This window comes from Miniopterus natalensis, chromosome 15 (genome assembly GCF_054644295.1).
Source record: "Miniopterus natalensis isolate mMinNat1 chromosome 15, mMinNat1.hap1, whole genome shotgun sequence".
NCBI classification, from domain to species: domain Eukaryota; kingdom Metazoa; phylum Chordata; class Mammalia; order Chiroptera; family Miniopteridae; genus Miniopterus; species Miniopterus natalensis.
This window is the reverse complement of record NC_142095.1, coordinates 46,785,045-46,812,089: the sequence shown is the minus strand read 5'-3', so window position 1 is coordinate 46,812,089 and position 27,045 is coordinate 46,785,045. Positions and strand designations below refer to the sequence as shown.

At 44.9% G+C, this 27,045-nt stretch overlaps 1 protein-coding gene across 5 annotated transcripts in view; it reads left to right on the top strand.

Annotated features, from left to right (window-relative positions):
• Positions 1-27,045, top strand: part of MAGI1 (membrane associated guanylate kinase, WW and PDZ domain containing 1) — a 512,183-nt gene that overhangs the window by 292,407 nt on the left and 192,731 nt on the right. For all 5 annotated transcript variants that reach the window (XM_087825096.1, XM_087825095.1, XM_087825094.1 and 2 more), the window contains exon 2: positions 11,689-11,805. In XM_087825096.1, coding sequence (XP_087681222.1) covers positions 11,689-11,805 — 117 coding nt within the window. The remainder of the gene's footprint in view (positions 1-11,688; positions 11,806-27,045) is intronic.

Sequence of the window (27,045 nt, the reverse complement as noted above, 5' to 3'; positions counted from 1 at the left end):
GGGTTTGCTTGGCCACGTCTGAGACCTTCTGTCCTCTAGTTTCACTTGGGTCTCTCCTGTTCTCTGACAAAGGCCAGGACTTTGACCCGATTCATATTCTGTGCTTTCCCTCCTGTTCTCTGGATGTGGGAAATGGCAAACAAAATGCTTGTGTTTGTTTTTCTTTTTTTGCATATATGGTTTAAAAAAGCTGTAGCACTTTGGCTTGCTGGTCTGTTCTCTAGTCAAAAAAAGACACTGATAAAAGCAATGTTGGTGAGCAACTGGAGAGCCCGGCAGAGGGGAGGCCGACAGAGCCCTGATGGAGCTGCCTCAAGTAAATCACTTCCATCGTCAAGGCGGGTGAACGGCCTGTGAGTGTCCTAATTATTGAATGGCTTTTATAGCCCCCTTATTTACAATCACTTTTGAATAGCAGCTGAAAGACTACAGGGAGAAGGCACGAAAATAGAGTGTGAGAATGATAACCTCATGGAATTACTGAGATTAGAAATACCAGATGATCAGTCTGTGAGGTGAGAACTCTCTCCCCCAAATAATTTTTAGCCACACCCTCTAAAAATGAGAGCTGTGGTCAACCAGGAGAGGTGAGTCTCTATAAGAATTCTTACCTTAGTGGGTTTGCAACATAGCCCGAGAACCCTAAACAGGCGTATTCACGTGTTGGGTGCACCGTATTCATTGTTCAGTGAGTGAACTCTATTTTGGAACATTTAACATGCAAAAAAGTTGCAGAGATGGCAGAGCTCCTGAATCTCCTTAGCCTAATTTTTCCTGATCCTGGCGTCTTGCATAACCACCAAACATTTGTCAAAAGTAAGAAGTTAACATTGGTACTTTACTACTAACTCTGGTCTTGACTCAGATTTCACCAGTTTTCGTCACTAATGTCCCTGTTCTGTCCCTGATCCACGGCAGGACCCCACATCGCATTTGTCAGTCAGGTCCTCTTAGACGCCGCTGGTCTGTACCAGGTTCTTAATCTTTCCTTGTTTCTGCATGACCTTGACAGTTTTGAAGACTATCACTCAATGGATTTAACAAAAGAATTTCACCCTTTGCTGTTTGGAGCCACACAGGTGGAGGGGACCGTCTGGGTTCTAACCCTGAGCTGAGCCCTTCTGCACCGGAGCCTCACTTTCCCCATCTGTTTGAGAGGACAGAGGCCACAGGTTCTCGCTGGGTTTCATAAGGGTTAAAAGAGATGATGTTCATAAAAGCGATTTATGATAGCATCAGATTTATAATCACCAAAGGGAAATTTGTATTTATAATGTATGAGCTTTCCTGCTCTTCATATTTGTATAAACCGGAGATTGACACGAGTAACAGACTTTAGGAGTCATTTGATAAATTTCTCCAAATGCTGTCCAGGCTGTTAAATATGTGAAATTATTCTACTTTCCAGATCATGTGGGGAGGGGATATCTGTCACCTGTGCAGGGTTTCTGGGAAAGTCTCAGTGCAGACCCATGGCTCACTTTCCCCCTTTTCCAGGGAATGGTTTCCACACCCAGAGCTTCCTGGACACACACACACGCACGCACGCACGCGCGCGCAATATTGGGGAGACTGTATCATGTTTTTGAGAGAGACATCCCCTAGAACAGGGAGTGGTAAAGTACAGCTTGTGGGCCAAATCTTTCCCCCGCCTGTTTTGTAATAACATTTTATTAGAATGCAGCCGTGCAGCCATGTGCAAATCGTTTAGGGCTGATTTCCTGTTAAAGCAGAGTTGAGTGGTTGGAGCCTACATCTTACGGCCTGCACAGCCTAAAATGTTCCCTGTCTGACCTCACGGAAAACTTTGCTCTAGAACCCTACTGATGCCGAGATATTTTTCTTTCCATTCTTGCCTGTCTGGGACCATGTGATTCTCTCATTTCTATCTTTGAAAGATATTTAAAGAGGGGTGCTGTGCAAAGAACAGGTTCCTGAGGGTGTTCGGCTGAGGGGAAATGGTCTGTTGTTTTTCAAACGTATCACACATGGTGTGGACTTCGCTGGTGGTCCCTGTCATACTCCAGCAGAATTTCCAGTGGTGTTTGCAACTGTAACCCTGTTTGTGTGAGATTCCCCAGTTTGGTTCAGAGTGCCGGGAACTCTGGTCCCAGCCTGCTGTTGTGGGAGTGACATCAGACCACATTAGAATAGTTTGTGACCCAGATTATTTACTCCGTCTAAGAATAAATCAGGGTGAGGCTGGGCAGGCAGGGCAACAGCTGCTTAATTACTATGGCTGTTCCAGGCCCTGACTGTCAGCAGGACCTCAGCCTGCATTTGCATAAAGCATTTAAGACATCTTCTTTGTCAGCACTGTCCTAAGGCCCAGTGGTACAGGTGCTGGCTCCTGGGGAGGAACCTGGCTTCTGTGACATCCCTGGTGAGTGCTCTCTGCAGCCCAATGCCATTGAGATGTCACTTTCTTCGTTTCTGCAAATGTGGGGCATCGAGAAGGATATTGGAACAACTTTACAATGTGACAGTTTAGATGGGAAGTCAGTCTTTGGTTTTTATAGTGAGATTCACATAGATGTTTTCTAGTGGCATGGTGTATATGAAAACTATTTTATTTTTTAAAATTGCAAACCTATACTGTTGTTGAAAAACAGCATAATGTATATTCTTCACCAAGACTGACCAGCCGCTCACATCCTGACATACCCGTTCCATCTCCCTGCGTTTATACATCCTTCCATTTTGTCAGATTACCTGGGTGGTGGGCAATCTGCGAGCCTCAGTTATTCCTCTATAAAATGGGACTGGAAATAGAACCAACCCCACTGGGTTGGAATGAGGATTGTAAAGCTATGACTTAGCAAACAGTGGTCCCTCAAAAGTGCTCAGGAAGTGGTCACTGTCATCCCTGGAGTCCAGCAGGTCATCCTGAGCAGAGTGTTTTAGATCCCAGTGGAATGTCGTCTTAAACATTTAGTGTTTTCTTGAAGGGCACGCACACCAGCACATACAGATACACACACAATCACACACTCGTCTTCAGATTTCACTCCAGGTCTGAGTGTGGAGGCATCTGACTGTTTGGTGAGGCCGTGCAGCTGGCTGCTGATCAGGGCTGGACACAGCTCCTCCGCTGTGTTACTTTGCCAACATTGCTTTCTGCTTTCTCTATGCAAATCTTTTATTTATTTACTCCTGAACAGGTATTATTCTACTACCCTACTTTCACTGGAATAAATATAAGAACAAAAGGCTGGAGGTAATGAAAAAAAATAGAGATGACGAAATTTAAACCTTGCTTTTCCTTCTGTGCTTGATACCAGTTTCTTCTCACTGTGGGATGCAGTTATAAAAAGATTCTCCAGGAGAAAAAGAACAGAGAAGGCAGTCAGGAAATAATGATGAAGCGGATGTCCCGCAGTGCTAGTAAAATGCTCTGCGCCTGTCCTTGTGGGGAGCTCAAGGTCAATAGCTGTTTCTAGAGCATCATCGGCACACACACCCCTGTCCTGCAGCCTCTATTTTACATCACAGACTTGCAACTTCTACAGAAACATGACTGAAAGCATAACTGTCTTTGTGCCACTGGGGAATGGATTTAATCTCTGCGTGTGTGATTAGGTGCCACCTGCCCGGAGTCATTTCCGTTGTGCCTGTTATTCTAAGGTGGTATTATTAGCCCGGCAGTGGAGCGGCAGCATCGAGGTTTACCAGAGATGGAGAACATTTGTGGGAAGTTGGGAAAGAGGCTCATTCTCAGAGCCTAGCTGCCTACATTTTGTTAGGGGCTTCACTGTGCCTTAGACCGTCGGTTCCTGCACCTCAGCATCTGTTAGAATCACCTGGAAGGCTTGTTAAAACATAGACTGCCGATGCCCGGCCGGCGTGGCTCAGCGGTTGAGGACTGACCTAGGATCCAGGAGATCGAGGTTCGATTCCCAGTCAGGGCACAGGCCCGGGTTGTGGGCTCGATGCCCAGCAGGGAGCGTGCAAGAGGCAGCCCATCAATGACTCTCTCATCATTGATGTTTCTATCTCTCCCTTTCCCTTCCTCTCTCTGAAATCAATAAAGATATATTTAACGAACGAACAAAAACAACAACAGCAAAACCCATAGGTTTCTGAACCCAACCCTCAATAGATTCAGATTCAGTAAGTCTGGGATGGAGCCCCCAAATTTGCATTTAACAAGTTTCTGGGTAATGCTGCTTAGGCTAACCTTGCAAACAATGAATACCCTCCACCTCCACCCTAAGAATTACTTAAGGAGCATTGCTCACCTGGAGATGCAGGGCCAACATCTAGGCCAGGAATTAGTAAACTCTGGTCTGTGGGCCAAATATGCTGCATGTTTTTGTAAATAAAGTTTTATTGGAAATCAGCCTTGTTTTTTATATAGTCTGTGGCTGCTTTCATACTACAAAGGCAGAGTTTAGTAGTTGACAATGTCCAGATGTGCTCCCAAAGCTGGAAACTATGTATCTGGCCCTTGGCCCTTTATAGGAAAATTTTGCTGACCACTGATCTAGACCAGTGCTTTCATGTCATTTGGGAGAAGGGGGCTTGGAAGAAATTCTGCAAGGAACCTGGCACACTGAGTGTTCGCAATTTGTGTAGTTTTTAGAAGCAAGGGCTTTTTTTGTTTGTTTGTCTTTAATTTTTTACTTAAATATTTATGATCATGGAATTTCGTTCATTACTTCTCAACAGACCATTCTCCAAATTAATTTTCTTATTGGAAACAGCAGTTTCTCAAAATGAAAAGAAACACAATTTTACCATCCACATGCCTTACTAATACAGTGTTGGCATCTATTTGAAGTATGGGTGGAAAATTTTAAAAATCACATAATTAAAAGGAGGAAATCATTCTTATTTTGACACTGTAATTGTCAGATTGGTGATATTGTACTTCTTTTAGACTTCAGTGGAAACTGGCACAACCTTTCTGGCAACAGTGTGTCACTATGTCGCAAGGATCTTTAAAATAATGTTCATACTATTCTAGTAATTCCTCTTTTAGGAAATTTTAGCAGAAACTCATACTCAAGATTTTTCATTACGGCATTGTTTATAGTATCTTCTTTAAAGGAAAGAGATCTAAATATCTGCTAACATTAAACATATTATTATGATGAATCCACACTGCTACTTTGGAGCCATTTAGAATCTAGCTGGATGAAGAAAAGCTGATAAAATCTTTTTGGAGGGAATTTGTATCCAAAGCCTTAAACATTACATGCTTTTGGTTTCAATAGTTTCAGGAATCACTAGAAAATAATCAGAAAATACAGCTAGCTTTTATACAAGGAGAGTAATCGCAGTGAATGCATTGGATATGCTTAGTGATTGGTAATCATTAAATAGGTTGTGATGGAATGAGAAGATAAAATATATATAGCTAATAAACTATAGTTTTGAGCACTAGTAGTATATTGGAAATGTTATGGATTATGTGTCAGATTTGGATACAAATGCACATACATGACGTAGGCCTGCACCACTCGCATGTAACAGGAACTCCGTGTTCCACTGAAACCTGTTCACAAGGTGAGCCCAGGCGTTGGGTGCATCTGCACCCCTCCCTTGCCTTTGCTCTCTTCCTCCTGGACATCAGCAAACCAGGTCAGTTCCAGCTTTAAATGACATGTCCACTGTGTCCCCTCCTACCCCTCTTCCTGGCAGGGACATTTCCTTGTTCAAGCCCCTTCAGGTCTCCTGTGATCAGCTGAACTGTCTCCATCCCGTCGCCTGCCTCTACGCCTGCACTGCACAGCTGCAGAAGCCATCTCAGAATTTAGACCAAACCTTCCCACCTCCCTGACTAAAATCCTTTCAGTGGATTCCTGCTGAGACTAGACTAAAATGCAAACTCTTTACAATGGCCTGTGACGCACAGAATCCTCTGGCTTCCACGCCTGTTTTTAGCCTCATTCTGTGCCACCCCTCGCCTGAGCTTTGTGCCATTCTTTAACACACTGACCTCGTTTCTGCTTCCGATCCATTTGCACATGCTGTTCCCTCTGCCTAAAATGCTCTCCCCCCCCCACGCTTTGCAGAGCCAACCAGCCTCTCATCTTCCTTCAGGTCCCATGTTAACAGTTGTCTCTGTTTGAGGCCAGCTCTGTCTCCCCTTCCTAAAGCATGCATGTGAGTCCCTGCTCAGGAATTCTGTGTCGTCCTGCTGGATCCTAAGGGCCCATGGAGTATGTGGCTGTAGGCACTTAATAAATATTTGTTGAATGTGTGAACGGATCTCCTCAAACGTCTAAGTGTGTTGTGTGTAGTGTGTGTGTGTGTATATACACAATCAGAATGTCAGTGGTGATGCAAATCAGGTTTCTTTGTTGCACTTTTGTATACTTTTCAAATATTGTAATTAACCTGTATTACTTTTTTATTATGATAAAACACATATAACAATAAATCGATCATTTTAACCATGTGTAAGTTCTGGGTTCTGTGGCAGTAAGTACATTGTTGTGTGGCCATTACCGCCACCTGTCCGCAGACCGTTCTCATTTTTCCCTGTGGAAACTCTGCCCATTAAACACTAACTCATCAGTCATTTATTTTTACAGTTAGAAAACTGTGTTAGACGGAAACAAATAACAGACATATTTTTCAAGCAAAGCTCATTTCATCGTATTTTGGGGTGTGAGTTTGAGTGACTATAAAACTAGTTAATTTGTATTTCAATTTCTAATTTTGGTTTTAAAAAATTATTCTTTCTAAACCGAAACTGCTGAGCTTACAGATTGCTGCAGTAGCTTCACCACAGTGCACAGCATTTATGCTGCCTTGATAAATATGTCCTTCCTACAACTGGAATCATTTCTTGAAGAAATTGTGTGTCAAAACAGAAGCCCCTGGAAGTGTGATTAGTTTGGTGTTCATATACAGGTTTTTCTCAACATTGAAAATTTGAAATGTATTAAAGTGTAAATTCTAATTGTAATGAAACACTATTCTTTGACCTGTTAGATAATGGTGGATATTCTGGAGCTCGTATGACACAGGGGGATTGTGTTTTACCTTTTTGGTCAGAAATAGATGACTTAAGAGGGCTCTCACTGGAAACCTAGTTTCTTGGGCATGAAGATTATTTCTACTGACTAGCCTTCGCCCTCAGGATCTGTAGCCCAGGAGACAGATCAGATTAAGCAGAGGCCCCTCAAAATCCATCACCTTGAAAATGATGCTTCTGGTTGAATTGGCAGAAAACTGTCTAGCAGAGGAGAGGAAAGTTGGAGAAACGGCACCCCTCAATTACTTTAGGGGATCATTTCATATTTGAATAGCGACAAGCAAAATTTGCAGCATAAATAATTGATAAAGGAGTCATATCCAGAATATATAAAAAATGTCTTACCAAGAGTACCAAAACAACCCATGAGGAAAATGCACAAAATAGGAACAGGAGGTTACGGGAGAGGAGACGTAAATGAGGAAAAGAACAGTCAATCTCACCAGCAATCAATAATTGTAAATTAGCATAACACCAAGATGTCATTTTATCCCCATGAGGTTAGGAAGGTTTTTAAAAGACTTGCCATGCGGGAAGGAGTTATGACTGTTCATGTGGAGGCCTCTCGACCACGTCGGCTTCTGCCTGGAGCCTGGGCGCTTGGGTTTCTGGAGGGTTCTCCTGAAACTCCCTGGCCAGAGTGGCTCGCTGTGCTTGAGCTGTTTGTGCAGAGATACTGTATGTCTGTGCTTCCCTTCCGAGGGTCTAGAGGGGTTTTTCTTGCCAGGCAGAGGCTGCCTGCGTGACCGGTTCCTGGTGGAAACTCTGGGCCCTGGGCGCCTAATGAGCTGCCCGGAGAGGCTAATGGGCAGCATTGCAGTGTTGTTATAACTCGTCCTGGGAAGTAAGTGGGCGGCTGCACTGGGGAGGACTCTGGGAAGCTGGCACCTGATGGCCTTCGGACTTCATTGCCCCGCGAGCCTTTCCTTTTACTGGCATTGCTCGGCACCTTTCTGCTATAATACATAATAGCTATGAGTTCAGCTATATACTGAGTCCTGTGAATCTTGAGAGTGAATCATCAGATCTGGGGGTGGTATCAGGGCCCCTGATGCGTTAATAATAGCACGTGTTGCCCTGAGTGTGGGGAAACAGGACCTCTAAAAATTGTTGGCGGCAGGTAAATTGGCACCACCGTTTGGGAGAAGAATTTACCAGTATCTAGGAAAGTTGAAGTTGTTTGTGCTCATTTCCAGATTTAGATAGTCTAGAGAAAAAAATTAACAGATTCGTTTTAAAAAAGGCATTACCGCGGCATTGTAGCATGGTTGTATTGTCACGAAGGAGATAGTCTCACATTCTTTATAGGAGAAATATATTTTGATTTTTTTCAATCCTCCCCAGAGGATATTTTTTCCATTGCTTTTCAGAGAGTGAAAGGGCGGGAGAGAGAGAGACACGCCGATGTGAGAGAGACACATTGATTGGCTGCCTCCTTTACATGACCGACCGGGGCTGGGGATAGAGCCTGTAACTGAGGTATGTGCCCCTTGGCTGGAATCGAACCCGGGACCCTTCAGTCCACAGGCCAACACTCTTAACCACTGAGCCAAACTGGCTAGGGCTTGATATATTTTTAAAATAGTACACAACATTCAAAAATAACAAATGGCATCAATTGATACGGTTAAATTTCTGTAAACTAATGTGAATTTTCAAAGCAGCAATATATTGTTTTAAATGTAAAAGACAGAATTCTAGATATGTAGATAAAATATGAAAATATAAAGTAATGGCAAATTTAGGGCAGTCTAAGCCCCATTTTTTCCATTTGTATTATAAAACCCTCTTAAATTAAGCTCCAAATCCTCCTCTTCCTGGAGGAAGTTCCACACCTGTGTTTTCTTTTTCTTTTGCAAAACAAATCCCTAATTTCCAAGAAAGTGCAGATGCTATAACAAACTGTCTTTCAATTTATTATTTCATTGGCTCACTGCCCTTGGCAATTAGGAGAAGGTTTATAGACATGTCCCCTAAATAATTGGCAATTAATTTAAGATTAGATCCCCAAAAGCACAGTATTCTTAATGTAATACAAAGGTTGAGGCTTTTCGCTTAAAATGTCACGGAACACAGTGAATGGTAACGGGCAGCACAGTTAACCCTGCCGTTCTGCAGGAGAGAGGCATTTCAGTTGGATGGCCATAAACTATAGCTGCCTTGGGCTAGTTTTCGTGCAAAGCTCAAGTGTCTATGTCTTAATACCTCCCCGTGTAAGTCCCTGGCTTATCTCGATAGGTATTGCATATATGAACTACAGTCTACATGGGATAAGGAGATGTTATTTGAATATAATGCAGTTTGCATATCCATTCTCTTATTGATGGACTTTTGGGTTGTTTCTAATTTGGGCCTATTATATAATGAATAAAGTTGCTATGAAGACTTATCTACAGGTTACGAGTGCGTGCGTGTGTATGGGGGCGGGGACTTGTTTTCGCTTTGCTTGCATAAATAAGAGCAGAATTGTTGGGTTATTTGATTAGTGAAGGCTTAACTTTATAAGATGCTGCTAAATTGTTTTCCCAAGAGAAGGAACCATTTTATACACAACCTTGCTAACACTTGAGATGGTCAGTCTTTAATTTTTGCCATTGTAGTGGAATCTTACTGTGGTTTTAATTTGCCTTTCTCTGATAATTAATGATATTGAATATCTTTTCATGTACTTAATGGCCAGTCATATATATTCTTTCGTGTGATCAAACCTTGGAACCATTTTAGGGGGCAGTGAGTAGGGTGTTTGTCTTCTTCATTCAATAAATATTTGATGAGCAATTGAATATTTATTGAATGACCTAAGATTGGCTTGAATATGTGTATTTTCTTTTTGGCCACTTGAAATTGTAGGTATAATATAACTCAAGTAAAATAGTTCAGATTGGTTTTTGTCAGTATATTCTGTAATAATCAACCTTAGCAGGGAACCTTGTTTTGAAAATGACATTAGGATATAGACCAGTAGTTTCTTGCCCTGGGTAGGACATATCATTACCCTGACTATTCCTGTCATCCTCATGACTTACTCTTTTTTTTTTTTTAAATATATCTTTATTGATTTCAGAGAGAGGAAGGGAGAGGGAGAGAGAGTTGAAACGTCAATGATGAGAGAGTTGTCATTGATCGGCTGCCTCCTGCACGCCCCCTACTGGGGGTCGAGCCCACAACCCAGGATGTGCCTTGACCAGTGACCTCCTGGATCCTAGGTTGATCTCAGCCACTGAGCCATGCTGACCAGGCATGATTTACTCTTTTTGACCATGGAAACTATCATCTGAAGACATGAATATTGTGGCTCACATGGACTCTGAATTGCTGAATTGTTTCTCTAAGGCTAGAAATGCTCTTACCTAATTTTTATCTTGTCTAAAAATGGAAGGACAGTCTGAGCCTTGTTATTTTCCTCTGTCACTAAAGCGTCTTTCACCTTTAAGAATGAATGTTCCATAGGTTGATATACAGGCCTTCTGTAGGTGCTGCGGACTATAATTTGTGTTTATCATTAAAAAAATTAGTTGCCTTATTTTATGGCACATATTTGTAAGAAAATACATTTTTTAGCTTTATTTCTGTTCTGTTACCCATAGAGAATTACAAAGAAATAAACACATAGCTCCACCCAATTAACTACTGCTTAAACAACAATAATAAAAAAGAAATATGTATTTAGTGTTTGTAAATCAACACAGGATGGTGAGACCTCTGTATTTCTATCTGTCTATATACAAAAGAGTGATATCTCCTTCATTTCCCATGTTCAAGACCTTCTTCCTAAAGGAAACATTTAAAAAAGCCTCTCTGGCTCAGCCAGCATGGCTCAGTGGTTGAGCGCTGACCTATGAACCAGGAGGTCAGGGTTCGATTCCCAGTCAGGGCACATGCCCGGGTTGTGGGCTCGATCCCTAGAAGGGGGCGTGCAGGAGGCAGCGGATCAGTGATTCTCTCTCATCGTTGGTTGATGTCTCTCTCTGTCTCTCTTTCCCTCTCCCTTCCTCTCTCTGAAATCAATAAAAACATATTCAAAAAACAACAGCTCTGATGATTCCTTCCGTTAATACCTGGTCTCTCCTTTTCTTCATTTTCTTTTTACACAAAGAGGATCTGGCAGCACGCACTGTTCCACATATTTTCCCACAATATCTGCACATGAAGATCTAGCGTTTGCCCAGTAATTACCATTTGGATGAACTATACTTAAATTAGCTGATCCCTGGTGGTGGTTTCCAGGTTTTTGTTTTATTTTTATTTATTTGCTGTTATAAAATCGGTGCAATAAATACCACTGGAGATCCTGGCAGACTTTTCTAGGTATATCCGTAGGGCAAAGCCCCACCAATTGGATCCCTGGTCCAAGAACATTTTGTAATTGTCAGCTTTGGGGCCTCAGCCGTTTGCTCTCTCTAATCCTGTCTGCAAATGTCTATGGCACGTATTTTTACTGTAATAGCCCAGTTGAAGTTCTTTGTTATTTCAACCTTCTAGTATGATGTGAAATGGGCCCCCCAAATTAATGCTGTTTGAATGCTGTTTTAGCATTGTTACACCCTTGCTTGCTTTCTCCCCCGCAGAGACAAACCTAAAGTCAGTCCTGCTAATGACTCGGGGGCTGTCTGGGAGGGCTCCTGTGGCTTCCCGCACAGCCTCCTGCTCGGCCTCTGGGGCCCGTGGGTGATGTGTGTGTCTGTTTTACTCATTTCCTGCAGGAGGAAAGCTGAACAAGGACCTGCGACACTTTCTCAGCCAGCGGTTCCAGAAGGGCTCCCCTGACCACGAGCTGCAGCAGACCATCAGGGACAACCTTTACCGCCATGCTGTGCCTTGTGAGTAGCCGCGGGGGCGTCTCGGCCGGGCGGCTGGGGGAGCGGCGGGCGCGGGAGAGCGGCCGGGGCCGGGGCCGGGGCCGCCGTCAGCACAGCACAGCACGGGGCGGGTTACTCGGCTTCCCAGTGCTGGCTCTGCCACTTACCAGCCTATAATGCGGCAGACTATTTATCCCTGTCAGGCTCGGTTTTCACATCAGTGAAAAGGACATTTCAGTCTCACTAACTCCGTAGAACTGTCCTGAGGAGTGAGTGGGATGAGGCGCCCCGATCTCGTGTGGAATGCAGGCCGTCCGCCTCCACGAATGTTAACCATGGTTATTGCGGGTGTGGACCAGGCCAGAGGCCTTCAGACTCACCTCGGAAGCAGGGAAGCCTGGGAGGTAGGAGACTGGTGCTCAGTCGTAGTGCAGTGTCCCCAGGCTACCAAACTTCGTCCCCATACAGCTAAACTTGAGGTAGAAATCCTGGGAAGACATACAATTATCTGATTTCATTCAAAATAAGAAGAAAGAGTGATTCTGGTTTTATTACTTAGAAGTTTTCTTGGCTCCTCTCTATTACGCCATACTTCAAAGTTTGAAATATCTTTTTAGAAATACCATATTTTAACCAGGCAAAAGAAGGAAAAATAAATTGGAGTTCAGGGTACCCTGCTTATTGCTGTGATTTATTGGCTATAAACGTTTTTCTTTAAAAAATAATATTTCACAAGTCATGCGTGAGAGTGCACGTGTTTCCTGATACTACTGCGAAATATTAAACATAATCTCATCGTAGGCTCTGCAAGGACAGAGGCCAAGAACCTGGACTGGGACCCTTAGAGAGCAGATTCTACAACACCCCCCGCCCTCTGTTTTACTTATGAATAAAATCAAGGTCCCAAGAGGAAAGAGCTTGACTTCACGTAACTTGAGTCAGTGCCCCAGAGTGGCCTCTTTCTGCTGCGTGGCAGAGCATTGGACGGAGAGAATGTTGTCATAATGTATTAATGGGAATTTCTGGCCCTCAGTTCTCTTGGGCTTTCAGCACTGGAATTGAAAACTATAATCCTAATAATAATTCCTTATGCTTTTATTAGTAATAATTTCTAATGTTAATTACACGGGTAAAGCAGGGATTGTCATTCTATTTTTATAGGTCAAGAAACCAAGGCACTAAGTAAGCCAATAAAAACAGGCTTAAAGGTGACCAGGGCCTTGGGTCTTCTGAGTCCCCCATGGCCCTGCTTCTGATAAACTGTGCAGCCTTACTCTTAGAGAAACCTTTTGAGGTTGGGATTTTTAATACCCACTTACAGATGAGGAAACAGTTGGGGAGATGAAGTTAGTGCTAAGTGGCATCTCTCAAACCATCAGGGCTGTTTCTGTAGGTCTTCCGCCGCCGCCAGAGTTCTAGAACAGCGGGTTGAATGCAGTTTCGCAGAATTTAGTGATAGCAGAATCATGGTGGCTCTCCATGTACTCTTTCCCCTGCTTAGATTCCAATTTAAGAAATGGGGAATGAAGCACATGGGCACACCATTTCTTGACGCATCTGTGGTGTTACTATGGTTACGTTTTTGGTGTGCTTTCCCATTTATGTTTTCTGCTGATTTTATTGCACCTGACTGTGAGCTAAATGGCCTGAGCTTAAGCTCACCACTTTGCGGGACCTGGGGCAAAAATGACCTCAGCCCTTTCCAAGCAGCAGAGAATCACGCTGTATCTTGGCTGTGTAAGGCTGGTGTTGATGTTGCACTCCCGCGAAAGCAGTAAATTAGGAATTTGGCACAGTGAGGTGGTCTTCGTCCTGGAAAAGAAAACAAGGAACGCTTCATTTTCATTTCCTTCCTAGAGTGGGAAGGAAGCTCGGAAGAGGGCTGTTTCCGAGCCTGGCGGGTGTGCGCCCTGAGCAGCAGCCCAGGCGGGGCTGGGGACTGTTGCAGGCCCGCAGGTCTCCACCGTGTTCGTGTTTATGTTCATTCTTCGACCCATGGGACAGGTAGAGCGGAACCTCTCTACCAGCCTGTCCTGCCAGCCGGTCAGGAAGCCCTCAAGCTGGAGGACGGGCCCTCCTGGCTCTGTGGTGACCGTTGCTGGGACAGCTCGTGTAATCTGCACTTCCCAGCACTTGCTGCTGCTGCTACTGCAGTGACTTCAGTGTTTTGAGGGGGTGACCTCATGAGCAGGTGCTCGCGAGTCGGGCTGCCTCTCTTCCTGTGCAATTTAGGAGGCCCGTGTGTCATTAGAAATTAATAAGTAAAGGCCCCTTATTCTCGAGCTCTCTGCAGTGCCCTCCTGCTGCAGTCGAGCCCACGTGCACCGTGATGGGTTTTACCACTGAGGGTCCTTTTATCCAAACCCCAGGCGGAGGCAGTGCAGGCGGTCTCAGCCCTCCCTATTGCACAGCTGAGAGATGAAGCAACAAGTGGGACCCCCCCAGAATTGAGCCCCTTCTAAATGCCTCCTTGCGCACCTCTCAGCTAGCGCAGTTTCAGTTTTTAGAAGCTTTATTAAAATATAATTCACATACCATACAGTTCACCCATTTAAAGTGTCCATCCACTGCTATTTTTGTTCATTATTTCTCCATTCCCGCTTTATTAAAAAACTTTTATTTCCACAGTATGAAAAGGTCACCATAGTTGAAATTTATTATATTTACCATTGAAAATCACTACGCCCCTCCCCCACCCTCAAACAAATTATGACAGTGAAGGGAACTACGTGGAAGTGAGTCAGAAGCCCTGGTGTGAAGCCCGAGGGCCGAGGGGAGCTGTGTCCTTGTGCAAGTCTTGCGACCTCCCTGATCTCGTTTACACTTCAGTAAAATGGGAATAGGAATACCCACCCTAATCACTGTCTCCCCAGACACTGTGGCAACCTTGGGAGATGGTCCATCCCAGGAAACAGGCTCAGAGAGGTGAATAGCTTGCCTGGTGTCACACAGTTAGCAAGTGGCATGGTGAGGGTTAAACCTATTCTAACTCCCGTGTGGGTGTAATTAATAACACTGTGATGAGAGGAGTATAACATGGACCATTGAGAATGGAAGACAGAAGGAAAGAAGCTTCTCACTTCTGAATTGTATAGTTTTAGCTGTTTAAAATCATGGGGTTTTATGTTTTGGGGGTGGGGACTATGAAAGGCACTATACCTTAAAAATAAGTATTTTTTTGCCCAGCCAGCATGGCTCAGTGGTTGAGTGTCGACATATGAACTAGGAGGTCATGGTTCAATTCCCAGTCAGGGCACATGCCTGGGTTGCAGGCCTGATCCCCAGTCGGGGGCATGCAGGAGGCAGCCGATCAATGACTCTCATCAATATTGTTTCTATCTCTCTCTCCCTCTCCCTTCCTCTCTCTAAAATCAATTTAAAAACGAAGATATTTTAAAAAGTACCTTCTCTATAAATTTTAAGTAACTCACCAGTATATACAATAGAATTTTAATAATTGTTTAATGATTACTCAGCTTTTAAAAATCATTACAGGATTCTCATGGGATATCTAGGTTTATCTTTTTTTTTCATTAGTATCTTGTTAGTAAACCTATGGATAATCACCTTTAAATAGATGGATTTGAAATGCATGTAAGCACCATCCATGCTGCTCTGTTCTCTCATTCCTCAGAACCATCTGCATAATACTCCTGTCTCGTGCCCCAACCTCCTTCCCATCAGTGCTTCAGTCATTCCAGTTTCATCCATGCCCCAAACACACCTGCTGTTCTTTTTGTAACGGGGTAGGTACTGTTTCCCTTCCTTTCCATGTGACCACAGCCTTCTTTCAAGCTTTAACCTACATGCCACTTCCACCATGAAGGCCTCCTTGGATTCTGCCTACCGCCCTCCTCACTGCTCCCAGAGCCACCTTCTGTGACTCTCCTCAAGCACATATTGTGCCCACATCATGCCTGTCTGTCCTTTTAGAATCTGACTCTTCTGAGGTTGGGGACTGTAGCAACCTCAGTGACCAGCCCAAACCCAGATTAGTGCCTGGACCGTAGGATAAATACTTGTTGAATGAATGAACAAAATGAAGAAATGGATAAGATGCTCTTTGTTTTTATTTCATTTTTTCCTTGTTTACTTCACATTAGTGAGAAACAGCAGAGCTGCTTTTGCCGTAAAGGTTTTAGAATAAAAGGCAGCTCAGAGGTGTGAGCTCCTAGCCGGCTGATACGGGCTCCTGGTTACTTGGCTGGTCAGCCAGGCCCAGAGGTAAGGTCAAGGCTCCGGGGAGGTGGAGCTGGAGTGCCCATTCCCACTCCTGACTGCAACCTGGACCTCCTGGACCTGCTGCAGCGACAGCCTTCCTGCTTTGTGGCCTTGTGTCCAGCTGATGTGACATCTGAGATGCTTGCTTCGGAACAGCCGCTTTCCCTGTGAAGATAAATGCCCTTACCTGACAGGGCTTGTCACTTACTCCACTGCTGCTGTCGAGATGAGGTACAGCTCATCCCGGGGTACCGGTTCTCTAGAATGCTGGACCACACCCACCCCGCCCTTCTCCTCGGGCTCCACTCGAAGGACCTAGAAGAGGAAGGGACAGGTCGCTTTTGTTCTGTAGCTGACACTTCACTGATCAAGGCTCTGCCTGATACTGAGACCATTGTAACCTGTGTAAGAGGCACTGATCATTAACTGAAGGAGTTTACAAACTCAGCCTTGGCCTCTCCTGCTGTGTACTGGGTGCCCGGCCGTGATCCTTCTGTCATCTCTAACTCGGGCCTCATTGAGGACGCACGGGCTAGTCAAGGTCTGAACTCAAGCCCGTTGGACTCTTAAGTCCTGCCTCTTTTCTACTCAGTGCTACGTTTGTTGCCTACAGCACAGTCAGTATTTGTCTTCCTTAATTCTCCGCCAGTTCTCAGCTCTTCTCCCCCTTCCCTTTGCCCATCAGTACTAGATTTTCTCATGTGCCCCTGGCTGGTCTTGGTCTGGAGGCTCCTCCTAACCACTGACTCACCCCCTCAGTACCTCCACTAACCTTTCCTTCCTTCTCCATCAAGACGCGTTTCTTCTGCATTGGTTTCCTGTCAGGCTGTCCTCCAAGGAGGCGAGAGTTAGAACAAAGCGGTGAATGGTTCCTACTGTGGTATAGGGCTCTCCTACAAAATAGGTCTGTTTTAACAGATGACTTCAAATGTGTTGCTAAAAACACCCTATATAACTATCTACTAGGATGTTTTGCCAACAAAGCAGACTCATAGGTAGGGATGAATTCTTATGCTTCTGATTTGCTATTGTACCTTTTATAGTGCTCAGCCTAGCATGACACATAGAGAAAACACTTTAAACACAGGACCGCCTGTGTCAAGCGGATTTCCCCCTCTGCTTGCTGGGCCACTTCTCACACAGTTCCTGTCCCACCAGGTATAAGCTGAGGTGACCTGTGTCCCATGAAGTAACATAATAGTTGAGGTAAGGAGTTTTGTGCCCAATTAAAAAACCATGGGGTTTGAAAAAAATACTTTTTATTTAGATATAATGTGAGATTAGGGCCTGGGCTCAGGTGACTATTAACACATTTTTATCCACATGAATGCGTGGAGGAGCACTGAAGATTGTGAGGGAAGTGAGAATGTTCTCTCATTCTGATAACACCCACCCATAAATGCCAGGAGCACACCGTGTGTTTGTGACAACCCAAAACAAAATAGCCACGTCTCACTCCTCCAGGGTCCCTCGGGGGCACTGCAGCTGCAGAGTGGCAGCTGTACTGAGTTATCCCCTCAGTGAGTTCCTGAGGCCTTGGCATTCCCTCTTGTCCTTGCGGCTGGAGCCTCAGGTGTGACAGCTTTCAGGTGCGCTGGGCTGGAGCGGCTGGCAGGCTCCGCCACTCACCAATTTTGTTGACTTGAGCGGGTGACTGGCTTTCTGGGTCCATTCTCATTACCAGCGATGTTTCTGAGGAGTCCAGAGCCCAGCGGCGAGCAGGGCCCCTCTCTCCTGGCCCCCTCGCCCCCCCCTCACCTCCCCCCCCAGCACCACTCCTCATTCCCACGCTCTTCCTTTCTCTTTCCAAGTTCTCCTTAGGCTCTGGGCCTTATTCATATGACTCTCTTTTTTTAATGATTTGTATGATTTATATGATTCTTTTTGGGGGGTGCACACTAAGTTAAAATGGTTTTCCGACATTTGTTGAGTAACAGCCTAACACCAGCAGCAGCTCGGCGAGAACACAGTGAAGATTAATAATTGGACGATTTAGCCAATAATAGGCCTGCTTGGAACAGCGCTTTCTCTGCGTATTCCCAGCATCAGCTAATTCCCCAGTGTTCTTTTTCTTTGTGTTTCTTATTATACGTTGTTACCCTAATTGCCATTGTACATTTGCTGAGTAGATGGAGTCACTGGAAAAAAAAATAAAAGAAACGCTACAACTTAAGAGCTCAGACCACTGGACTGGATTTATATGTGCCCTTTAATAGACCCATATAAACATGGTTTGGCTGGTGTTCCTTACGCCAAGGTTCTCGGGAGTCTAGGAAAAGGGAAAGCCATAGGAGTTTAGATTTAGGTTTAATTAGATTGATGTAATTTATAATCTTATAATAAAAACATATTAGACCAGCCTCACTGCTTAATAATAATATCTGTCCGTGATTGAGTGGTTACTGTATGTACTAGGCACTATGCTAAGTGATTTACAAGTTTCGCGTCTTTTTAACCCCCTCCGAACCCTGCGAGGCACAGCATGATCATGCCCGCGTTATGAGTGTGGCTAGCTGAGGTGGGGGCACTTAGAGAAGCGGCTCATTCAGGGATGCAGTTCAACGATGATGGAGCCCAGGCGCATATCCAGCTCTAACTGCCTCCAAGAGCCCAGGCTCCTGGCATACTTCTCTGGGCGCAGTCGCCGTAGAGAACATTTTTAAAATTAACGTATTGAATTTAAAAAGAATATTTTCTTAATAACATATGGATTAGTCCTTGGCTGGGTGTAGGATACTAAAATATCTATTTCAAAGTCATGTTAATTTACTTAATTGCTTTTTCATTTTCGCTTACATTTCTCATCAAGATTTGTTGCAATTATAAAGCAGTTTCCACAGCAATTTATGTGGGGACATGGAGTTTTCACAGTATCCTTACCATCCATTATTTAAAGAACAATGTATCTTATTTTTTTTATTTATTTTTACTGATTTTAGAGAAAGAGGAAGGGAGAGGGAGAAAGAGAGAGAGAAACATCCATGTGAGAGAGAAACATCGATAGGTTGCTCCTTGCACGCACCCTGACCGGGGACCAAATCCGCAACCCTGCCATGTGCACTGACTGGGAATTGAACCTGTGCCCTCCCGGTGCACAGGACAGAGCTTAACCAACTGAGCCACACTGGCCAGAGCACAAAATATTTGAAAAGAAATCTCCTTGTATCAAATGTGTTCAATAAAAATATTACAAATAATTTTCCAGCTTCTGTAATGGACTATGTGCATTTATGCTAAGATCCAAATAAGGACACTTCAGATACCCTGATGGGCTTACCTCAAGCCCAACTGAATGAGCTACCCCAAATGATTATCTTAAATTTAAAGAAGAAAATGTCACTTGTGTTATTTCTGCCATAACAAGTAGACGTCACTCGATAACATTTTTCTATTGCGTTTAAAATTAACCAATTACTTATCTCTATTTCAGGAAATACTCTGTTATGTATTTAGGGGGAATGGGCCATGGTAAATGCATCTTACTCTCCAATGACTACAAAACATTATAAATGGTTAAAAATGTATTATGTGTAGGGAGAAAGAAGGAGGACAGATGACACGCCAGTAGGTTGAAATGTTAGCGTTAGATGAATCTGAGTGAAGAGTACACGGCGTTCTTTGTACTGTTCTTACTGTTGCAAACTTTTTGTAAATTTGAAATTATTTCTAAATAAAATATTTTAAGAATTAATCCATACAAAAAAAGTTAAAAACATCAATATAATTTGGGAAAAGGGAATGTTATATGAGTGTTATGTTTCCCCCCATTATTAATTATCAGTGTTTTTGGCCTATAATTGAGATTTTGCTATTAAAAGTATGGAGAGACTAGCCTGAAAGACACTATACATATATTAAAACAAAAATCTACCTCTTATGGAATAGCAAGTAATGCCAAGTATTTGAATTACAGTTTCTCATTCGCAGTGGGGAAACTGAGACGTAGTAATGGTAAGGGACTGTCCTCACAGTTGTGGAATGGGACTGGAACAGGCAGTCGGCACAGATCCTAGAGCTCCCACTGGTAACCACCACATTTTATTCCTTCAGACTATGCATGTGCACATCCATATATGGAGATACATATGCACATACTGAAGATTTTTAGAAAATAAGTAAGGGAAATTATTTTAAATGGATCCGAAATATCTGCTAATGAGATTCTAGGCGAATGTAAAAGTATAGTGAAAATTATTATTAACATTGAGCACTTGCCATGTGCCAGTTTTTATTCTGTGTTAGCATGATAACTCACTTAACCCTCACAGTGGCCCTGTAATGTGGATGCTGTTACTCACCACAGTCAAGGAAACTGAGGAACAAAAGGTTAAATAACTCGCTCAAGATGTCACAGCTAATCAGTGGCGGAGCTGTGGAGTGTTGTTCTAGAAGTCTTGCTCTTAACCAGTGCCTCATGTTGCCTATTTTATAGCTCTGGAAAAGATTTAAGGAAAAAAACAGGAAAACCAATCAGTAACTAGATATATTTCTTTTCTTCGGGGTGGTGTCTTTTGTTATCTTTCTATGATAATTACTTCCCAGTCTTAGATAATTACTTTCCCATCAAAACCGCTACATTATACAACTCCAGGGGGCACTCTTTAGTTTGTAATCTAGATGAACGGTGCCCCTGGTAGGCAGCACCCTGGCTGCGTGGGTTTACGCAGTGGCTGAGTTCTTGACTAGATACTCGGCTAGACCAAGCCTGAGAGCTGGAACCAACTTTCCGTTCATCCGGGAGGTACATGCCTCCACCATGCTCTCCAGGTGTGGGATGTGGCGCCTTCTCCAGGAAGAATGATAGCCCCTGGATGCTGAAACACCAAAGCCTAATCTAATCCAATCACAAGGGCTCTCCATTCTTGGTTCAGTTCATTAAAGGCTGGAGACAGTATTAGAATTGGATCTTATCGAGCAGTAACTATTATTTCTTTCATTTTTCTTTCCATCAAGCAATTGTTCCATCTACTTTCCAGCCCTTCTCCATTTGTTCCACTTATCTGTCCATTCAACAAGCATGTAGTAGATTCTACTATGATCAAGTAACATAGCAGTGGGGAAAACAAACAAGAGGCGGCTATACTAGAGTAAGGTAAATCCCACGGTACCCCGGACCGAACGACATACGAGGATGGGCACCGGCCTCAGTCTTGAGACCAGAGAATCATTGTGACCAGGAAGTCAAGTCAATACCAGAGAGGCAGAATGAAGGCAGGGGAACCTCCTTCCCAGGGAGAGTCAGGAGAGATCTGCCCATGGGACTGTGGGCAAGTGACTCCACTTAACACCTCTAGGCTTAACTCGGCTGTGAAAGGAATCTGGCTAGTGGGGTACAGTAGATACATTAAGCATCCTAATCTCCAGGCCCAGTCACAAGATAATAAAGCCCTTTGGCCGGTGCTTGCTCCTGTAGACCCCCTAAGGATTGAGACATGACATGTTTTTGAGTTTTCTGAAATATTTAAAAACACAACAACAGAGACTAATGCAAAAGTTAGGACACGGTTTTAACGTTTGCATTTAATTAGTGTTTTTAATATACACATAACAATGTGGTATAATTGTGCTGTTCACTAATTTCAAAATGTATAAAATATTAAGGTGCGCAAAAGTCAGTATAGTCTGATAATAGACTGCAAGTTTAAATATCTTTTATTCTTTTTAGTGTAGCTTTATAACTGTAGATATAACTTTATTTGAAGAGAACAAAAGTCTAAATTTGAGGCACATCTTGACTGGGAGACCTGGGTTCAGTGACTTCTTTGCCCCCTTCCCTTCCTTGCCTGGCAACCTGGAGAAGTGTGGGGTGCGGTGGGATGGCACCTCCTAACAAGGCTGGCTATTCACACCCAGCTTCAGCTGCTTGTTACTGGAAGAAGCCTAAGCAGGGGGGTGACAGTTATCAAGAACTGAGTAAGTGCCCGGCGGGCATGGCTCAGCGGTTGAGTGTGGACCTAGGATCCAGGACATTGTGGTTTGATGGGCACATGCTTGGGTTTTGGGCTTGATCCCCAGTTGGGGGTGTGCAGGAGGCAGCTGATCAGTGACTCTCATCATTGATGTTTCTCTCTCTCTCTCTCCCTTCCTCTTTCTGAAATCAGTAAAGATATATTTAAAAAAAAGAACTGATTAAGCAAGCGAGATGGGTGCTGACAGAACCCCAGTTTTACCAGGGCACAGCCTCCTCATTAATTTCTCATCACTCTTGTCGGCAGAAGAAAGCGCTTTATTGCTGGGCCACGTCTTCTGAGGTTGCCACATTTCTCGTTGAGGCTTCTCTACTCGCATGAGCTGCCTGGTAGAAGTAGGGCCACACTATTGCCTGAAGTGCTTTGCTTTGGTTACGCTAGAAATGAAGCAGTCTTCAAGCTCAGCAAGCTGCTGCCCTGTAAAGCTTTGTTATTCTGGCTTCCTAATTGCAGCTGCTGTACGTAAATGAGCTTGACAGTTTTTCCCCTTCCCCGTCTCATCGGGTGACATCATTACAAACAGGCCGTTTGGGTTGTTAGGAGTCAGAGCATCTGCAGTCTTTGTTTTTGTCATCAGTTGATTTCAGGGATACACATTTCTTCTTTCCATCTCTAAAAGGTTTTGCACAGTGTCAACTTCACTTAATTAGTGATTTTGGCAAAAAATACCACATCTATTTCAGTGGAATTTTGAAAAAATGCTGCCTGAGTTGTAGATAAAATATTCTTCATGTGTGTGATGTGACTTGAAAGTGAGATATCCTATGAAAGCATCAGGTGGGCTGGAACTCGGCCTAGGTTCCAACAGTGTTGCCTGCTTGATGGTTGCTAAGTTGGGAATCTACAAGCAAGTGCTTTGACCCAGGTCTCTGGTGTTTTCCTCGGGGGATAGGAATTCGTGGCTCATACAGATTTGATTGAATTTTCTGTTTGCTGCCGAACCTATCCTTCCGTAGGCCGCGTGCTGAATGATGGGGACTCAGGCTCCTTCATTTCGCTAGAATTAGACACCGTGTGACTTCACCGCAGTCTGGGCCGCTGGGGACGAGTTTCTCATCTCCTCAGTTCACTGTAGATGTGCATCATTTGAAAATTGAGCAACACTGTCAGATATAACTAAACAAACATGGTCTCTCTGAGGAACACCTGCGCGGTGAAAAAGATAACTTCTTGACCTCGCACTTGCAGTTTTGTTCTGAATTCGTGTTACATGCTTCAGGGGCCTGGCCTGCCCTCCCTCTGCCACCCCCCACTTCCTCCCCTGCTCTCTTTTTTTCCTGTTCTTCTACCACAAAGTGGTCTGTTTCTTCCCCTTGTTCCAGACGTGGGTGGAACAGCATGGTGGTTGTGCCAGTTCCTGGAGCAAGGGGTATTTGGGTGCTAACAGAGAGTGTTATTTATTATTGGAGGCATTAAATACATATAGTAAGCACTATAAATCTTAAGCGCAGAGCTTGACGTGTTTTTACACACACACATACACACGTGTGTGTGCACCCACCCACACATCCATCCATGTAGCCGTTACCCAGATCAACAGAACAATTGAGCTTTCCAGCAGGCTCCCTCCGGTCCCCTCCCACTGAACACTTCTCTCTCTCAGAGGTAAGCAAGCATGGTTCTGAATTATCACCCTAGATGAATTTTGCCTGTTCTAGAAGTTCATATAAATGGAGTCCTACAACATGTATTGTTTTGTTCTAACTTCTTAGGCTAGCATTACTTCTGTGAGATTCATCCATATTGTTTGCACGTAGCGGCAGTTGGGTTTTTTTTATTGCCATGTAGCCTTGCGTTGTAGGAATAAACCCTGATCTATTTATCCATTCTTCTGCTCATTAGAATTGTCTGCAGTTTTTAGCTCCTGCTGGCAACATGGTTATACGAGTGGACATAGGTATACTGTTGGCTTTTTTTCAGACCTATCGATGTCCCAAACCTCTTTATTACACCCAACAGTGTATGCACTTGCTATACGCTCAATAAATATTTGTGGGAAGACGCGCAGAGCAAGTTGTTAGAGGAAATCCACCCCTGTGTCCAAAGTGACTGACATGGCAGTAAAAACTAAAATCGAGCGCTTCGCTCTGTGCCAGCACTCAGCTGGGCGCTCGCCCCGTGTCTGCTGTCTGCGTAGCAATCCTGCGAGGCGGGAGCTCTTCCCTCCCGTTTTCCAGGTGTGAGCGTGGAGGTGTAGCACGGTAGAGCCTCTTACCCAACGGTTCACGCCGAGAAAGCACCCCAGCTGGGTTTTGAACCAGCCTCGTCAGCGGTCACATTTCCACAACATTTAATTAGTCTGATTCCTGATCGTTTCCCTGATTGCTTTTGAACTGTTCAATGAGGGAAATCCTTGGCCCTTTTCTCACAGTTGTTTGTTAAAAATTGCTAGTGAAGGAGCATCTACACTTTGCTGCCACTCGAAACTGCGCCCCAAAGACACCTGGAAGTCAGGCACCCTAAAAGAAGTCTGGCCCAGGACCTACTAATTTTTTGCACCTAACAAAAGAGAGGTCAGAAGAAATATAATTAAGCATCTCTCCTGGCTTATGCTGGAGACCACACAAGCTCAGAGAGGCTCTGTTTTTGAGAGCAAGCATGTACTCTGATAAAAAGCACGTAGATTTTCATGGAATCCATTACTTCTGCTTTACTTATGCATGGACACCTGGTCTTTGGAGCTCTGGGTGAAAATAATTTATTGTTAAGGATATTTCCAAACCAAATGAGGCTGTTTTCCTCCCTCTGTTGAAGACTGGGACACGACATCCTTGAATACTTACTGAATAAAACTTTCCTTCTTTCTTTCATGGAGAGAATGGCTTTTGTGTTTTTGTTCCCTTCCATGCAGTTTCTATGCAGCTTCCTTGCGAAAAAGCAATTTAATTTATACTGCACAATCATTTTCTTGTGGAAAACTAATGAAATAAAAATTTCGTTTTTCAGTATTAGGTTGTGGCTAAAGCTTTTCAAAAGTTTTAAATCTGCTTTTGCTTTGCTTTTTTTATGATGATTGAAAGGCACATGATGTAACTGTCCACATGTATTATGTTCATGGTTGATAAAGATGTGATTCCCTTGTTTATTTTTTCTCTAAAACCAAAGATATAAGCTAATACTTCACCTGAGCTCTCAGGTGCTTCCACCTTCCTGCAGGTAGATGTGGAACAAGCAGAAGCAAAGGCATGTGTTTCTTTTCTGAGGCCTCGTGCTCACTTTCCTGGCAGGCCTAGTGATGGCAGGGTGCTGGGGCCTGCACTTTGCTGATTGAAGCCTGGGAGCTGTTCCAGTTTTCAGGTCCCGCAGAAGTAGAGGATGGGCTTTCATTTTGTGGAGACATTTTACACAGAGCTCAAATCACAATAACAATACTAATAATAGGTGACATTTAGTGAGCACTTTGTGTGTGCCAGGCACTTGGTCTGTATTATCCTCACAGCAAGCAGTTCTGTTTTGTTCCATTTTTTATACATGGAGAAACAGGTGCAGATCTGGCAAGTAACTTACCCACAGTCACACGGCAGGAAAGTGGAGAGAGGGGTGGAACCCAGTGAGTCTGACTCGAGTTGCGTCTCTAACCATCGTGAGTGACCAGAAGGACAAGGAGCATTAGAAATGCATCCCTTCCACACCCTGGATGTCAGGGACCGACAGTCAGACGTCCACGCACGCGGTCACTGTTCACTGAGTGGCACATGGGAGGTGCAGACTTGTTTTCTCACCTGTGAAATCCCGTTGACAGTGCATTTGGGAAAGACCTGCTACCTTGTTACCTGAACAGCTCTGCTGTCCCATCACCTGTCCCCTCTCACTCTTAAGATGCTTTCCCATCACATGGGCCTCCACTCATCTTGAGTCGAGGGTGTGCAGTCCCTTCTCCTCCCAGCCCCCAGGAGGAGGGACACCCTTCCGCTTCCCTTCCCACGGTCCTTCACCTCGGAGCCTCTTCCAGCCCCCTCCTTTCCTTCTCTCTGAACTGGGCAGTGAATCCCTGGGGGGTGGTTGCTGGTGGCCCCGGGACACCTGGCAGAGCAGAGGCAGGCCGAGGGCGGGCTTCGTGCCTTACAGTCTGCGCGTTCTCTCTCTTAAGACAGGAATGGCATCAGCAGTTGCCAAGCACTGACCATTTGGCAATAGAGAACGCTTCCCTCTCCAAAGCCGGAGGCCTCAATAGTTTGCTCACCAAGGAGGGCGAGGAAGTAGGGGAGGGCTGTCTCATCAGAAACAGGATGGAGGGAATTCCTGGGCTCTTACAGGTTCTTTTAAAGAGTGGGTTTGAATGGCAGATGAGCAGCACAGAAACAGCCTGATGCTGAACCAGGTCCTGCCCTTAATTGTTGAAGGGCCTGTTCCTTGCAGGTGGATTCTTCAAATTAATATTCTCAGCCTCTCCATCCACCTTTATCTTAACTCCAAAGAAAGCTATTTTTCAAACGTGAGCGTTGTTGTCTTTGAAATTCCCTCCAGAGGTGGGGAGGAGGCCGCATGATAGGAGAGGCAGGAGGGGGCGCCACCGGGAGGCACCTGGAAGCCGCCTGCCTCGTCCTGGGAAGTCAGGGCTGCACCCTGACCAGGAGCCTGCACCCTCCCGCCTGCCCCGCCGGCTGCCCAGCCTCGCTCCTGCCCGCGGAGCCGCATTTCCCGCCTTCCCCGCCGAGCCGCGCGGACCCGCCGCCCGAGCAGCGCCCCCCGCAGGTGCGGCCCGCGCCCCGGCGCGTACCCGGCAGCCCCCGGGAGCGCGCTGTGATGTAATGCTCTTTTTTCACACTCGCGGCTTAAATACAGATGGAAATTGTTGTCATGTGTTAGAAATGTCGCCAGTAATATAAAAGGCGCGAGCCTGGGCATCTTCGCTCCCCCGCGCACCGCGCGCCGCTCCCGCCGCCAGCGCCCCCTTCGCGCGGCTCCGCTCTGCGGTCAGGCGGCGAGCGCCCCCGGCGCGCCCAGGAAGGGGTTCGGATCCCACCCCCACCCCGCCTCTCTGCAGCCGCTGCGGAGCCGGACCCGCGTGCTAGGAGGCTCTCGCAGGCTCACAAAGGGGAGGATTAACCCTGGCGATTGGCCCGGGGCT